We start from the raw sequence: 18,163 nt of genomic DNA on the forward strand, positions 1-18,163 counted from the left end.
ACCTTAAACCGTCTGGATTCCACTGCAGCCAAGCTCATAATATTTTTGTTTATGGCTCAGTGTTTTCTAAAATACAGCATTTTTGTTGAGTAATTTCTTGCTTGTGTCTTTAGTGTGAATTCAGCAGGCTTTGGCTATGCTTGTCGGGTCTTGGATGTCCAAACAGGGCCGGTGGTTTAGGGCCCTGCTGAAGAGATGGAATATGGACCTTTTGTTTTTGACAGGAACCACAACAAAAGAGGAGTCGGTGCCAAGAGAAGGTGGTTGGCTGAGATCTGTACAGTGTCCTCTGCTCTACTTCTGAACACGCATACTGTAGATACACATACACTCGAATCCTGCTTGTTTGTTTAGACACACACACACGCACGCGCACACACACACACACACACACACACACACACACACACACACACACACTTACAGAATCTCCCCTTCATTGTTATTGTTTCCATGGTTTGTTCAAATGCCGCCAGTCTTTTCCGAGCTCTTGCTGAGAGTTTGGTCTCAGGGAAACAGTCTATTAAACAGGGCCCCCTATATCCAGTATGTTACATTCTGACACGACGACACCACAAACTGCAATCACCGTAGAGTTGATTCAACACTGAGCTTAAATCATAGTTTTTCTTGCAAGAATTGGGATTCTGTGATTTTGTCAGGTGTTCCTAATTATTTTATCCACCTCCTGTATATATATTTGGTCTTGGGTGGTTGTAAGTATTAGAACTGCAATAGTTAGTCGATATATTGATTAGTCAATTGACAGAAAATGAATCATCAACTATTTTGATAATCAATTAACTGTTTTGAGTCACTTTTTAAGGAAAAATACCCAATTTCTTTAGTTTCAGCCTCTTAAATGTGAATATTTTCTGGTTTCTTTAGTCCTCTGATAGTCAACTGAATATCTTTGTGGGGTGGACTGTTGGTCGGGACATTTTAGTTTGCATTTTGGGCTTTGGGAAATGGTGAACGACTTTTTTTTTTTTTTTTTTTTTTTACCATTTTCTGACATTTTACAGACCAAACGATTAATCATGAAAGTAATCCACAAATCAATTGATAATGAAAAAAATCATTATCTTGTAAATATCTAATCCTCATTGTCTAAATTTGCCAGACACACAGTTATATTAATATTAAATGTGGTCAGTTTTGTGTCAGCTGATGTCTCCCTTTAGCATTAGGCAGGTGGGTAATATAATTTAAAATATATTTGTACACTAACATGTTTTTTCGTGGCTTAAAATGAGGCAGAAGTGGTTCCTACATTTGGACATTGTTGTAGTGTGTACATAGTTTTATGTTCATGAAGTAGATAATGAAAGCTAATTTTAAAGCACATCAGACACCTAGAAACACTGTATGTCTCATTTTGTAGTGCTAGTCTTGGGTGTAGAGCTGCATCAATTAGTCAACGGACAGAAAAATTCATTGCCAACTATTTTGATACTTGATTAATCATTTTGAGTCATTTTTTTTAAAGAAAAAAGGTCCAAATTCTCTGATTCAAGCCTCTCAAATGTAATTATAGTCTGGCTTTTTTAGTCCTCTATGACAGTAAACTGATTATCTTTGGATTGTGGACTGTTGCTCGAAACAAAAGAGGACGTTTAAGGACATCACCTTGGGCTTTGAGAAACAGTGAAAAGACATTTACCATTTTATAGACCAAATGACTACTCGATAAATCAAAAAATAATTGTTAGTTGCAGCTCTACTTGGGTGTCCTCAGTAATGTTGTATAAGTGTGAGCTACAGCAAGTTTGGTTAATCAGATTTTGCACATTTTTAAACTGCCTGTTAGGCCTCCTAGCAAGTGAGCAGTCAAGACCAGTCAGAGCTTGTTGATTTTTAATGCGGTAGATCAACAGCGAAAGTGAAATCAGAGACCTTGCATCACCACGCTTTGTCTAAACCTTGCTGGAGGCAAACAGTAGTCCAAGTAGGAGGTTATTTGACCAAGGATTCATGTCTGTGGGTGGAAGGGGTTGGGTTTTAGGGTGTGGTTTGGGGGGTACTTCTTCAGCAAGGAGTGGGTTTGCCCTCCAGCCTGTTCAGGTTTCTGACAGATTTTTCTCAATGCAGCGTGTGTAACATGACACAGGTGTTAAACAACTAGACAATAGTGGAAGCATACAGATGGTGAGCAGAATAATCCATCTCTGTGACCTATTTTCCCTGCATGGCTTTTTAAAGCATTCTCAAGTTAAGAGAGCTTAAACTGTAACATATAATATGGACTTTGCTTTTTTTCTAAGGCAGCTCGTCTCAAAAAGAAGGTGGGCTTTGATGTAATGTACCTGTTGGCAGCTAGTGGTCTCCTTTTGCAGTGAGATCACTCTTTTCTATGATCAAAAAAGTGTGTCTGTTGTTCATTTAGTGCAACATAATGGAGCCATTAGGGAGACAAGAAATTATATGACTTTTAATATAAGGTTTTCAGCCATAACATTGCATGATGTATTTTTGTTCATTTCCCAGGCTGTGTAACATGAATTTGCCTTTTGTCAAGCCAAAAATCAGATATTGCAATGAGGAGCTTGACACATTTGTTATCTTTTATCTTTTATCTTTTACGTCCACAAGCGTGAAAAGTAATAACTGAAAATATTAGTTTTAAGCAAATAGTTGTTGTATTCTGTCCTCAGATCTGTGTGTGTTGTGGTTGTATTTTACTAGAATATCACCGATGAATTTGATTTTAATTTGACTTTCAAAAAAACCCATCATTACACAACACGTTGCCACCACTGAACTAATTTGCCTGTCTTGCGATTGCATGTCTAGATAAGCACTGATGTAAGAGTCTGAGTGAGTGACTTAGCATAATTTATGATTTAAAAGTTCATGGTAGCAGTCATAAACAACACAGCGAGGGACATTATGGAGCAGACTCTAGCATGCTTGTATGTGCATACAGTAGCCTTTGTGTGCGTACTCAAATTTGTGTCCACATACAATTTAAAAAAAAAAAAAAAAGTAAATAAAAAGGTGAGGTGTATACTTGAAAGACTGTACTCTATTGTCTCAAACACCAACAGTGTTTTATTGCTTATTTTACTATCAGTTCATCAGTTCAACAGTCAGTGTCTGTTACCTTTCTTATTGATAAATGGGGTTCTATGATGCTACTAACCGTTAACACCGTTAGAGTTATCACCTCCTATCACTGTGTGTGTGTGTGTGTGTGGGTCAAGGAGTCTAAAGTAGATAAATCTTGGTTATCAGCAAAGCTTTTATCAGTACAGTGAAGTACTCATGGATGACTAGGTCCAAGTGATGTTCAGACAATGTAACACTCGTCCCACTTTAACACTGACTTTACGTTACACAAGTGCTCTCGTTCTTTTATCCCCTTTTTACCTCCTTTTTTCGATCATAAAAGGCATCGATGTACAGCATCTGAGGTATTAGGAATCCTGTCACTGCTCCTAAATGCTTTGATTTGATCAAAAAGTAAAAGTAAAAGAAAGTAAACCTAACAGAGATTGCACTGTAGTTAATCATTATCCAGCGCTGTAATAAATAGACATATAATATATGTTTTTATGTTCAAGATTGGTTGCGGATATCCGCGCAGGAAAGGGAGATTAAACGCAGGTTGTGGGGAATGACAGCTTCCTCCCTTCAGTCTACCTGTTGCTGTCTTCCATTCCTCCATTCATCTCTGTGCCTATACATACGCTTCCCTCCGCATACTTTTCTGTTGACACACACACACACACATACAAGCACACAGGCACTTACGTCATCGTCATTGCTTTGGTAGTGTCATGGTTCAGCGGGCGGCCATTAAGAATAGAGGGGCAAGGGGCCACCATGGTCACAAGGTCAAAGGTCAAGTGTCAGAGGGTCACCGTGCCAAGCCACAAGGTTAAATACAATTGATCCTTGTTTTCCTCAACACTCAAGCATTTCTGTTTTGCACATTAATTAAAACATTAAAATTTACAATAAAATGATTTTGTCACATCATATCAAAACAGTTGCCGTTTGGAAAAAAAAAATCTCATTTTTGACATAGATTGGTCAAGATAGAAATGATGTTATTTCCTTTCACCAATTGTTAGTTGTTCAGTCTATATATACTATATTTAGATGTACATGTTAAGGCCCGCTAAACTGTAGTGCAGCCCTTATTGTTAACTCCACTGCTCCACCTGGGGAGAGCAAAGACAACCATGCACCTCCTTCGATATACACTCACCTGCCAGCGAGGAACTTCAACCACCACATTGAAAAGGCCAAGTTTTAACACACTTTAAGGGTACTGCCTTTCCAAGGTAGAGCTTTTCAGCTCCAAATGTGTATCAAAATTTCAACAGGTCAAATGTGCAGGTTTATCAGTCCTCATCTGAAAAGAATGATTGCCAGAATTCGGGGCCCTGGCCAAAGCTACTTTTCTTAATGTTGGCTTCCTGACTGAAAATGTTTAAGAACCCACGTCCTAGATTCCCTCTCAGTAAATGCCACGCTTGCTAGTCCCATACCAGCTCTGCTGTCTTAGGAACTTTTTCTCAGAGCTGTGCTGACCACACATACTTAACATTCCTCTCTTTTTGATAGCACTCGCCATAGTTACTCAGAATGAAATGAAACAGGATTGCAATGTTTCCCACAAAGAAAAAGTTAACCTTTATAGTGCTAAGAAGAAGTGTTACTGCAGTGACATTTTGAGTTGATTTGATTAATGACTCCTGAAACACTGAACTGCTATTTATCCCTTATGTACAGGTATTCACAAAGATAGCGCAGTGCATAACATATTAATACAACAGGTTTAGATTATTTATTGCATTTAACATTGCTTGGGGTTTATATAAATATATTTAAAGAAACAATACTCATCATGTATTTATTGTGTTTCTCTTTGCCCCAATTTGAGTTTAGTTTATTTTTTAATATTCAAGGACATTTCAAGGGTATCTGGTTCAACAATATTAATTTGTTAGAAGAAAACAGGAAGAGTGATACATAGCAATACCTGATAGTCTGTGAACATACTCCACTTAGAAAAGTATGTATTGTATTTGGAGCCTCGGCATGTAGTGATAAGGTTGTGTTGACGACATCTGAGCATGCCGAGGCTGTAATCCAGGCACAGATGCAGAACATGAGTGGTTGTGGCACAGAGCCTGCTGTCCCACGTAGGAGCAGTCTTGGCAAATAAATAATAAGCCCCCGGAGTCAGTTTGTTACCAGCTAATTGTTAGCATGGCAAGAATGTTGTCATAGGTCCCACTGGCTAATGGGAACAGCGATCATTTTCCATTACCAGAAAAAGATTTGCCAGGTGTTGTGTTTTTGAAATGCTTTAGCAACAAAACAGACACTGACAAGCTTCCAAATTTGTTTTTCAAGTGTATGACAAACCATGCAGCTAACCAATTTACTGGATACATGTTTTATCCACATTCATTTTTTAAGAGTGAATGTTCTGTTTAAAAACGCCCTGAACTGATGTTATTTTTCTGCAGATGATATCAGTGACACCTGAGATGTCTGAGTTTCAACCTGCTGCTCAGAAGAAGATTTGCATCTTCCAATCAGATTTGAATTATGTTCCAGTGTTTTGCATTCTTGCAGAAACATAAATATCCAACCTTGAAATGACAGAATGTGAGAGTGCAGCCGCTGTCTGTCTCACGACTGCTTTGTTTATGTTGTAAACAAAATTTGGCAGGCAAGCTCTGGAAGCTGGAGGAGAAGGAGGAGGAAGGAGGAACGGAGAGCACTTAGAGCGAGAGTGAGTGAAGAAAAAAAGATTTGGAGCAAAGAAGGGATTTCAGATGGACATTTAACAAAGACTGCCAAGGCCTGATATTGCATTATCAGTGAACAGCTTTGTTAAATCAATAGAACAAGGAGTACAGACAGCATGAGAGGGGGAAACTCAAACAGGAGACAAAAAAGAGCATATAGACAGCAGCTTACTTTGAGAAAAGAGTGAGACAGTCTGCTGAGACAGTAGAGGAGAATCAGGGCAGATGGGCAATAAGAAAGAGCATGACACGGACAACTCAGATGTCTTAGCTCTCAGAGAACATTTTACACAGGCCGCAGCTGGCTTATCTCATTTGTATCACTGCAGCTTGTATAACGTTACTGAGAAACTGTAATGATCATAGTGAACAGGTGATCCGGGCTCCTGATGCAGCTATACTACTGTGTGATATTTGAGTTCAGAAATGGTCTTCCATGCTTGTTGTACAGCCCCTTCTTCATCTCAACCATCACAGTCCACGTGGTTCACATTCCAGTTGGTTACCATGTGTGGATGCGATGGTCGTGGCTGAAAGCTGTTTTACGCTGATCATGTATTGGTAATTCTATACGACATAGTTTGGAGGTGTCACTAATGCAGATCAAACTCTCACATGGTGTACAAATACTTCATAGATGAAAATATCAGTATCCTCATTTAAACCTTAAACTTTCAATATAAAGAATTTTTTCAACTTAAAAACAGTAGTAACAGTATAACATGATGGGAAGGGATATAACAAAAACAAAATCATTTAGTTGTGTACATTTAGGTGTAAAATTAGGAAAGGTCTATGTTATCCCCATGACATTAAACATTTACCTTGTGTCTGTCATTACCTGCTGGTTACAGCATGTATCATAACTGGAACCACCTTCTCTGCGTATTCTTCATTTTATAAAGATTGAGTATACAGGGGTTAAAAGAATTGTTAAAATTGAGTATAAATGGTCTCATATCTGGAAAAAAAACCCCATCAGATGACATAATGGTGAAAATGAAACATGCCCACAGCGAGTGAGATGCGAGACCAGTATTTAAATTTAAACAAAACTTTAGATTTGTTAACATCTGACAGGGTTTACAACCTTCAACATCTGCCACACACACACACACACACACACACACACACACACACACACACAATCACCTGTTGTTATCATCGTTTCGGTGTGGCAACCTGATATTTCCTCTTCTGTGAGTATATGTTGAGGATCTTTTCATCTCAACACTCCCAGGAACCTTCTGCAATGGTGTCTTGTTGCAGCTGTGTAATTTTGCCTCTGAATGCTTAGTGAGATGATGTAAACGTCCTCACAGAAAACCAAACTTCTGGCTAATGAGAAGCAGGGATTTTTAAAGAGGTAATCTAAAAGTTGGGATTAGTAAATTTAATTTGTAGATAGTTAAGAAATGTAGAGCATCAATCTATAGTATCATAACTTGAAATACAGGTCTGTCTGTCCTACTATGGGGTTTGTAGATATTATTTATGTAATCAAACCTTTTACAGCCTCAAGAGCTGTGTAAAACTCACAGTTAAGTAACCGCCATGATAACGAAAGTTGAGACAACGAATTTAAGAGGGGATAAACGTCTTCAATCCATTATGTCACCATGTAAACAAAGCCAGTGGTGTGATGGTATTTCAACAGAGGGCACCATAAAGCAATCAAGGATTTGACCTTTGATCTCTGCCAGTGTGAAAGTCATTCTGCCAACTTTAAAGATTGTGTTTCTTGTAGTCACTCACATGTTTAACTCCACTTTTAAAAACTTTTATGCATTTTCAACAAAGCATACAGATCATTTAGTAAGATTAACAAATAACTGGAAAGGCTGAAATCAAGGAGGGAAGCAAGAGAGGTGAGAGAGGCAGAAGCAAGGCAGTCTTTTTTTTTTTTTTTTTTTTTTACACTCTCTGCCATCATCTTCCAGTCTTTTATTCTGCCAGTGTTTGTGTTACAACACTGGAGCGTGTTAATAAAGCATAAGGATGAATCACCACCTGGCCTATGCAGTGTTGTTATCCAGACACACCCACTCCCTGGAGAAGCTCAGACCTGTTCAGAGAGACACACAACACTGCATGAGATTAACTAGATTTGGTAGTGCCTTGTCCTCATAGATTAGATAAATAAATGGACAGGCAGGAAGTAAGGGGATAATGACAGGAAAGCAGGAATTCTTCACTGGAGATGAAAGGTGATTGTGTGTACTCACACCACTAAATGAAAGATGGGTGGACTGATAGACTGTCCACCCATTTATTCAAGAGATGAAGCGAAGTTATTACTGAGAGCAATTCAAACCTGGTTATTGAAGTCTGCGTACTTGTTTTTTAAGGACAAGCACTTTATAAGCCAGCTCATCCTGTAGTAGTTGAATTATTAATTGGTAAAATAAGGTTTAGTCGACAGACAGTAATGCTTTTCCAGAAACGTTTATCTTTAATTATGTTGGTAGTTTTTCTAACAGGGGCAATGTCGCAGCCTGCCTTTTCTTATAGCTGACATCAGTGCAAGTCATCAATGCTCACAGGGCGCTCTTAATTTTGACACTTGTGTGAGTCACGGTGAAGAAAACGGGCTCGGGGAAACAGTGAGGAGAAAAGGTTATTTCCACAGTAGGATAAGTTATGTGTAACAACTTGTCCCTATGGAAGAAAGAGGTGGAATTTTACCAACTTGTTGTATAACCATTAATCTCCTTAGTATACTTACTCAGTCTTGCAGCATGCCCAGAGAGAACAAAGACACTGTGGTAAAGAGCTTGTTTCTCTTTATTAGTTAATTTTACATCAGGTGTTTGTGAGAATATGAAGACAAATGTGTATGTTAAAGTAAAAGCAGCCCAAACAAACTATTCATCTAATAATCTAATAAACTAGACTGATTGTTTTGATTTTTGTTGGGAAAGGTGTACTTTACTTGATCATCACTTATGTCATTCATGATGACTTTATGAGTATTTTTTATAAGCATGCCCCTTGTAAATGTAGAGTAGAAGGTTGTAAACATCCTTGGTTCTCTCCTGTGGTGAAACAAAGTCTGGGCAAAAGTGGGAAAGACAGTTTGAGACAGATCAGCTCCATTTTAGACAGTTAAAGTTTTTGGAGAGTCATTAAGTCTTTTTGGCTGTTAAAAGCTTCAATGAGCTGCCTCATTGCATTATCAAAGTCTCAGTCATTGTGTTTGACAGATCAGCTGCATGGAATTATTTAGGTTTTGTGTACTGTGGCTCTCTGTTTAAGTCTGGCACAAGCTTACTGCCAATGGATGTTGTTTTAGATTCAAACCATGATGTTTAGATCCCTATTTTCTAAAAGCTGCTGCAGAATTGTCTTTTCTCCTCACTTTTTTTTTTTAAAGATTACCCTATTTTCTAATGACATTCCCATACGGCCATCGTCTTACACACACCCTCTGTTAAAAGATGTCAACTCTCATCATGTTTCCTGAAAAGTTCTAACACTGCACAGTCCATAACTTTATAAAGCTTTCAACAATTCAACTTGTACTTCCTGCAAAAACTTTTTTACATGTTGACACACGTTTGTACACAATACAATACAAGCTGAGGAATAGGCAACAAGCTTCAAGCGTCTCACTTTTTAGATGCTTTCATGAGCCTGAGTTAGTCGTAACCTACAACACCAGCTGTACAGTGGCAGTAGCACCGCATGGAGACTCGGTTTGAATTCAGCCTGCAGTGTGTGAAACTAGAAACAATGGCTATCCAATAAGACAAGAACTGAGCTGGCTTGAGAGGGGGAGGCCAGGGGGAGGAGAGAGGGGGGAGGCTTTTGTATGTGTGTGCTTGTGTGTGTACAAGAAAGAAAGGCGGGGGTGTAATGATGTGTTGTGTATTTGTGAACCAGGGTTGGGTAGGTGTATGAGTGTTTCTTGTATAGCTGCATACGTACTGTGTTTGTGTTTGTTTTGGAGTCGTGGCTGAGTCTCGGTGTTTGTGAGAGACGTGGAAAGAAACAGGGGGTAAAGCCCTCTGTATTAGTGTGTTAATCCAGTTGAGCAGTGTTACAGGTTGAGAGAGGCCTGTTTAGTGAGGCAGAGGTCAGAGAGTCAGTCATGATTTTAGGGATTGAATGAGGTCCGGCCAGTCTGCTGGTAATGTTGTCTATACTACAAAAGTGCTTTTAAACTACATGGAGGCCTGGATAGGAAAGTAAATCCACTAGCCTGAAAACTTCTCCTCTTACTTGAGGTTTCTCACAATTCATTATCTCGCCTTTTGCCTTGCTGTTTTTCGTTCATTTTACATTTTGTGTCCTACTGAGCAGTTGTTTCTATTGCTTTTTAAAATATATTTCATTATGACTATAAAACCAAGTCTTATCTATCTAGTTTGTAATGACAGCACAGGTATTTGTCTGACCTTTTCATGACATTGCTCATTTCCTGGTCTGTGTGTTTGTGGGTATGTGTCACACGAAAACATGCACATGGGCACGGCAACTGTGCGAGTATAAACTTACACTCTGAAGCGCAGCCACACCTTGCTCATTATGTTCTCAGTCAAGCACCCTGAGGAAACTGTTCTCCACTCTATCCACACGAACCGTGTAATGTGAGGACAGTCAAAATCACATTCATCTATGATGACTACACCCATTTCCATCTTTTCATCTCATTTACCTCCTGCTTTTTTCCACACCAGTCCTTTTTTTTTTTTTTTTTTTATTGCCCATCTCGTGCACCAGGGGGCAGGAGAGAACCACTCTGAAACTGAGAACACTTCCTTGGACCTTTGGTTATTTTTTATATTCATTAACATCAACACACTGAAGTTTGTTTTCCTTCCATTTATAAAACTACTTCAAGCATTTGTAAGCGTTTTCCTCATATTGGACACAGTTTATACAGACTACTCTAATCTATACTATTATGATTTTTCCATACAGTACGTGCAACTATGTCCATATACCTTCTTGAGGGCTCATCTGAATGTCTAAAGTGTATTATATTACATTATCTCTGGTCTGTTGTGTGGAACGTGACACATATAAAGCAAGGAAGACTAATGGGACACTATTGGAGCCAGGCAGGAAAGTAGAAACAACATAAATAAAGAAGCTATATGTCCTTGTTTAAACTTTTTTGTCTTTGTCCTTCCCCTTATTTTCCCTTTCTCTCATTTCCCTGCCCCCATACTGTATCTATAAACAATCACTGCTTTACTCCCCACACAGATACGTTTAAAGTCAACAGTTAAAATAGTTTATCAAACTTTATAGCTGCTACACTATCACTATATCCCCATAATATTCCTGCAGGGACTCACACCCCGCGATATAGCGACCATAACGTATTTTATGGCACTTTTAATCTCTTTAGTTATCATCTCTGTATTCCTAGAGCACCATGTGCGTCTGTGCTACCTCAACAATCCCTGGCATGATGGCAAAACTGTTGCATAAGATACTTTTTTTTTTTCACTGTTTTGTGTTCTTCTAAAATTGAATACGGGATTGCAGCTTCTTTGGTCTGCCTCCCTCTACCGCCCCCCCTCTTTCTCTCTCTCTTTCTCTCTGGATGTGTTTGGAGAGGCTGATCTTGCGCGTAAAACATCCCTGATATTTGAGGCGCTCCAGGGATTTAGCGAGCATGCCCAGTGCGCCCCTCTCAGCAGCAGAGGAAACCAGTGGTGCAGCAGCGGAGTCATACCAAGCATAGCCTGCGTGTCAGTGCAGTCGACTTACAGCTGGCTGTGAGGAGAACTGACGCTACTCTTTTTATTTTTTTTTTTTTGCTCTTTGTCACCGCGACACATTTACCTGCATTTTAAAACAAAACTAAACTCATTAGAGTAACTGGGGGAATCCGGTTTGTATCCTCTCTGCGGGGTTTTATTAAAGGGGGTTTCTAGAAAACTAAAGTTGGAGGCTGGGCCTTTTAGCTTTTTGACCGTCGCTTGAGAGGAGAGGAAAAAAAAGCTGGTCTTTTTTTTTGTTGTTGTAAAAACTCGATAAATGCTACTAACGAAAATGGACCTGTTGAACTACCAGTATCTGGACAAAATGAACAACAACATTGGCATTCTCTGCTACGAAGGTAAAATGGAGGGTTTTGGGGCTGTTTTGTGGCTGTTATTAACGGTTGTTTGTAGAACTTGGAAGTCGCCGTTTCCCGTTAACGATGTGAGTGAAGTTAACGTTAGCAGCGTTGTTGACACCGTCGAAGCTTTTACAAAATATAGCACTTTCCACATACCTAGAAAAGAAAAGATGTAGATTTTAATATATATTGATTTGTTTGATGTTTACATGACTTATGAATACAAACCAAAACCAGTTAGTAACTTTTCAGCGTACGTTGTATTTTCCAACGGAACGTAACTCTGTAACCGTTAGCAACGTAGTTAACCTTAGCTTCTATTCTCATTTTTGACTGTTTGCTCGTTATCTGAAAAGTGGAAGTGCGATTATAAGCCTGTCTTTATCATTTTTCCGTGTTATTGAATGCTCCCCTGAAAAGGAAGACCTGGCTAATGATTGAGATCAAAGGCTGTAAGCCATGTGTGAATTTCATGGCTCTCCTATGGCTGACTCACACTGTTTAACTAGTCTGCACAATTATTCTGACTTTCTGCTCTCTGTTATTCACAGCAGACTAACACATTACTAACACTGTGATGTTTCTGGTTATATGTCTGCCTTAAGTTGAATCAGATTCTGGCAAAGTCTCCTGGGAGGACACTGATTTTTGACTTGATTTTTCTTTTGTTAATAGTAGAGCAAACTGGAAGTTGCATTTCAGAATCTGTCTGTGTCAGTGTGATAAGCTCTTCTCTTCTCCTTGTGGACTACAAGTTATTTCAGACATTGGCAGCATAAAATTTTAAGTTATGTCATGAAGGCAGAGAGCAGGAGCTGAAATATCTTTGCAAAGTGGCCGTCTTTGGAGTAGTGTAACTCCTCTCTGCTCTGTTGTTGTGGGTAAAAACAAGCTTTTCCCTCTGTATTACCCCGTTTCTCTCTGGAGCATGCAGAAATAACCCTGCTAGCCCTGAAAGAAAAACATTTCTTGAACTTGTATTATGACTCATATTAAAATTGTGTGACGACTGAAAATCATTTTGCGGAGAGGGTCAGAGAGGTAGTTTGGCATATGGCCAAGTACCATTCATCAAATAAAGAGAGAGAAAAGAGTTGTAGTTACATATCAACATTACAAATGCAGTGATGAGTTACTGTGTTGAGGCTGACTTTTACTGCAAGTAGTAGTGATTAAGCATGTGATAGTGGCCTCTGATGACAGAGTTGTGTTTTTGTCTGTTTCTAACACTTTGCAAAAAAAGTAGTGTGTTGCTGTAATTCCTGTTTGACAGACTGCAGTTAAGATTATTGCTTTTTGGCATGTGACTTTTCAAGTTTTGCTCTGGAGTTTGGGTACATGTGCCATTATTGTGTCATTCCAGTGACAGTTTTCGCCTCCTGACAGTGATAGTGTAGCAGATAAAACTGCCACTGGCCTGGGATTGAATCCAATCAGAAGGTTTTACTCATCTTTCTCAGGTTTCATACCCAGTGAACTCAGTGAAGAAAATTACAGGAGTGAAGAGGGGAGGGGACTACTCTTTAGTGATATTTTTATACTTGTGTGTCCTCTGGGTGTCTCTTTGACATAATGTTTCAAACTCAATGTGTAATTTCTCTCACTGGAAGCACATCTCTGCAGGGTTAGTCCATCTATACGGTTTTTTTGGTCTTTTTTTGTGTATGTATTGTTTTTAGCTGACTTAGCTCAAATCTGACTCCATCATGTGCCTCATGATAAGAACACTGAGATAAAAAAGGGGGGAAAGGGCCAATCAGTAAAAAGCAGTGAAAGAAAACCTATTCATGTTCAAACATGTTGAGCCAAGAAGGGGTTGGAGGAGCTTTGTGATACTGTGAGGGTGCTGGCTTGTTGTTGTTTGCATGAGTGCACATATTTGAATACATTCCCCCACAAACACACATGTGTAAATTCATTACTATTGGTGCATTGTCCTGAGAGCTTCAGTTCTTCAATAAAGCTCTTCCACTGTTATTTTCATCATCATCAGTGTTTATTAGCAAGTGTTGGTGTGACATTTAACCATTTATCTCACACAGTACGTGTGAACATACACCCTGATCAAGAGTTAGGTGTTTTAATATGTGGTCTATTAGTAGTGTAATACTTCACTTAAAGTGTTTAGATGGTTTGCAATATCCTGACTTCCCCAGTAATCTGAGGTTTAATGATTTGTTTGAATAATCAGATATCTGGAGTGAGGTGTAGTAAAATCCTGCAAGCGTCATCTTGATGGCAAAAAAAAAAAAATCAAAACATATGATAAATGGAGAGGTTTCACTGATGTCTTGTTTTTTGTGCTGATGAATTAAGTCACAAAGTTTAGTATAAAGACACTGATCTAGATTCAGACTTAGACGTTTGTGTGCTGTAGTAAATTGAAAGGTTGTCAATAATTCCAGGCTGTTAATCAGGTTATGTTAATTGTTTCTTTTCTTAAATTGCCTGACAAAGTTTATAACATGTGAAAGGTGACATTCATTGCTTCTAATGTTTCTTCCCCTTACTACCTCCTCTGTATCTTTATGTCTGTATCACTTAACTCATCTCAATTCAACTGAGTAGGTTTGGGTAGGAAAAACCTTTTTGAACCATTTCTGGGAATTTATGTACAATGCTGAACGGTACCCAACCTTATCCATGAATGACAGATTTCAATTACTTACTTGCAGTAGTCATATACTGTAGAGTTTGCCTAAAGGACATCAGTGGTTGTGATAGCAGATAGCCTGGCTGGACTGAAGGACTGGGGTCAAACACCATTGTTTCATGCTGAAGTGTAGAATAGGAAAGTGAAACCCTACCACATCTAGTGCCAAAGGAGCTGCTAGTTTCAGAAGTGTTTTCACCAGTTCTGTATTACCATTTAAACGATATCCTAAAAGTTACTTAACATAGAAACACATGACAATGTAATGATCATATAGGTTTATATCTATCAGTGTAAATTATTTAAACGTCTCTGAGAAGTAATGTCCTGATACTACAATACCCATGAGCCACGGCCGCCGTTGCCATGGAGAAAAAGCCAGTTAGAGGTGTGAATCAGAGGGCTGGGGATTTAAAAGCATAGTGGTTATAGTCCCATAGTTACTGAATTAAAATTTACACATAATTTTAAAGTGAATCGGTTTAAGCTTTAGTTTGTATTGTCCATTTTCTCACCACTGTAGTCTTTAGCTTCCTCCTGCCGTTAGTGATGCATGTAACAGAATTTTAAGCTTTGTAATTAGGCTAGATGTTTCTTGCTGAAATCAACCGCAGGAGTTTTAGTCAACGTCTCTCTCATAGTTTTAAGGTAAACAAGTTTGTACTTTTGACTTTTTTTTTATTGAAGAACCAGATATTTTCTAATGCAATCACTAATCTTTTGGACTGATGATTCAACCAGGAGGGTTTCATGCCGTTCCAAATGGTAGAAGTGCTCCAACTGTGAGTCACGTAACATCATCTGTGGGAAAAATGAATGGGACTTTTAACCAGGGATGCCTGAAATAGCTTCTCCCACTAGCGACTCTATGGCTAACTGAGAAGAAAAGTTCACAGTGTGCCTTTTGGGGACCAATGTAATATCATGTTATGACATAAACATCACTGTTGGTGTCAAAGGAAGTCCATTATTTGTTCAATTAACACCAATTTGCCCTAATGTGTACTTAAAAGAAAAGCAACACTCCAGTCTCCTGCAATGTAAAACCAACTAATTGCTTTTTTGTATTCCCAATAATATTAAACTGTGGTGTCGATTATATCTCTGGAAATTGTTTTTAGCCAGTTGTGTGATTGATTTGCACTCAACACTCTTGTGGAAGATATGTATGACCGCCCTGCAATGTTATAGAGCTCTCTCTGTCCGTTGGTTCATCTGTCTGTCTCTCTCATTCCAGCTCTCCCTTTCTCTCTCTCTAAAGCTGCTATCAGTTGTAGGCCTGGCAGTGAGGGGTTCAGGGGAATGCTGACTGTCCCTTTTTGCTGCTGAGCAGTAGAAAATAAACAAGGTTGAAAACCTCCTCAAAGCCATGTACTTTTGTCAACCTCTCTCCCTCTCTGTCTGTCTGTCTTGCTCTCTTTTCCTTTTTCTGTCAGAGATCAAACCAATCTAACATCCGGTTTAAAAGTTCAGTTCACAAAGACAAGAACTTCTGTTGAAGAGTTTTTTTTTTTCTAGTGTAGCATGTCCTTTTGAGTATTTAAAGAACAAAAACCTCCATAGACTTGAAAAATAAAGACAACCCCCAGAGGGCCAAGTTCAGGTTACTGAGAAACTCGGCCAAAAATAATCACTTTGCAGCTTTGCAGAGAGAGAAGAGGACAAGCTTGGACTCATCTTTTATAAGTATCTGGAGGGGAAAAGGATAGAGAGAGAGAAAGAGAGATACTGGGAAGGAGAGAGAGAGAGAGAGAGATACTGGGAAGTAGAGAGAGAGAGAGAGAGAGAGGTTCACCTCCGTTTGTAATCCAATCTCATCCTGATTCCAAACTGTTTGAAGTTCTGTCAAGAGAAATAGGCTTTGATCATGTAGACCTAATGAACTGAGAGAGCAGAGAGGCGAAAGGATAGAGAGGAGTTTTACTTCTGTGTAACCGCCTGCTTTCCACTGATTGTCTGCTGGTTTAAAGGAAAAAAAAACAAGTACTGGTGTGTAGAGTAGATATGTAAAAACCATTGTACTGTAAGTTATTATATTGTGCAGTTGTGTGAGTACCTGCCGATTTTCCTTGTTCCCATCTGTCTTTAGATTTGAGAATACTGACTCCCTTGTAATTGTTTGTCCTTTTGGTCCCTGCAATTCGCTCCTTCTGCCAACTTCTGTATTTTATTTTGTTTGTAATATGTAGTTAAGTACATTTTTAATATTTGAGAAATAATCCTGTTAAAAGTCTGTCAGGGTAAGAGAAATAAATTCACTCAATTGCCAGTTTAGTATGCCTAGCTAAAACTAATGCAGTCTAATCTAACAACCCTGAAATGAATCCAACATTCATGAAGGTCATAATGTCAGAGGCGATATTGAAACTACAGTCTCCAAAATCACTTGAGCTGAATCAATACCTATCCAAACCAGCTTCAACAAAAACTGAACATTATAGCTTTCATGAATGTGGGACTTACTGAATCAACTGAGTGTCAATTTGTGCAATTTGTGTCACTGTGGTGCAGCAGTTAGGTCAACAGGGTTTGACTCCATACGGTCAAATGTCTTACTTGTTTGCAGGAGAAACACTCACAGATTCACCACTTGTTGAGCGCTTCACTCCTGAAACCTCTGATAAGCTATTATGTGCCCTGGATCCTGATTGGACAATCCGGTGTCACAGTCTCTCTTCTTTTATTGCCATCCCTCTGTCCTGCCAAAAATAATGATGTCATCCTTGTTGCCATGGTACACAGTGGGGCGAGCAGGAACATGCCAGAGAGGGAGAGAGAGAGAGAGAGAGAGAGGGGGAGGAGGTGCTGCTGTGTTTGGGAGGCCATGCTAAGACTAAACATACATAGAGGAACATTGGTGGAACAGAGCACATATTTTATTACATTACAAAGTTCTTACACTGTGTTTGGGTGCATGCTACTTCCCGCTAAATGATTTAATCATATAAGTATTTTCAGCTCGGTTTGAACAGGTTTTCCCCCAGATTTTATGTCCTCATGCATCCAAAAGTTACTTCCTCATCCAAGAGGACTGTGGACACAGGGGAACTCCTCTTTAGGACAGTCCAGAAATGTTAACAATAAACAACAGTACAGTAATGCATTGCTAATGATAAATCCAACATAAACCTAGATTTTTATATTATTGAATTTAGTAAAATCAGATTATCACTTGTTTATTTGATATTCAAAATAAATGCTGATAAATCCTAATACTGATAAATTTGATATGGTTTTATACAAAATGATCTGAAATGAAGCAGGAGCAAGCAGTTGCATTGCAAGGGATTGGAGTAATTGTTGTTTCTCTTAGTAGTTATGGAGAAAGCTATGACTCTGACTGGGAGTATTAGTCTAGGTTGTATGTTTTGTTTGGGAAAAGTCAGACAGATACATGAAGCCGAAGCAGTGGAAAGTCCCCGTGCTGAGACAGAGCCAATGGTAGTTTTCCTGATTCTCTTTTGCTCTTACTCCCACTCACTGACTCTGTAGGCCTTCTGTACCAGGACAAGACTGGAGGAAAGCAGAGTCAAGAGACAGAGAGGGAGAAATAGTTCACACCACACACACACACACACACACACACACACACACACACACGTATGGAGAACCCATCCACAACTATTTCTTCCAAAACATTCCTAACCAGCTACTCCTCTGCTCATG

The 18,163-nt window shown here is 39.0% G+C and overlaps 1 protein-coding gene across 2 annotated transcripts in view; it reads left to right on the plus strand.

Annotated features, from left to right (window-relative positions):
• Nucleotides 1-18,163, plus strand: part of vgll4b (vestigial-like family member 4b) — a 43,879-nt gene that overhangs the window by 5,971 nt on the left and 19,745 nt on the right. Inside the window, exon 1 of one of the 2 annotated variants that reach the window (XM_042406730.1) lies at nucleotides 11,412-11,841. The exons of the other annotated variant lie outside the window; for it this stretch is intronic. Within the exon in view, the coding sequence (XP_042262664.1) occupies nucleotides 11,760-11,841 (82 nt within the window). The 5' untranslated portion in view covers nucleotides 11,412-11,759. Of the gene's footprint in view, nucleotides 1-11,411; nucleotides 11,842-18,163 lie in introns of those variants that run through there. 2 annotated transcript variants of the gene reach the window in all.

The sequence above is a fragment of the Thunnus maccoyii genome, chromosome 3, assembly GCF_910596095.1.
Source record: "Thunnus maccoyii chromosome 3, fThuMac1.1, whole genome shotgun sequence".
Taxonomy (NCBI): Eukaryota; Metazoa; Chordata; class Actinopteri; order Scombriformes; family Scombridae; genus Thunnus; species Thunnus maccoyii.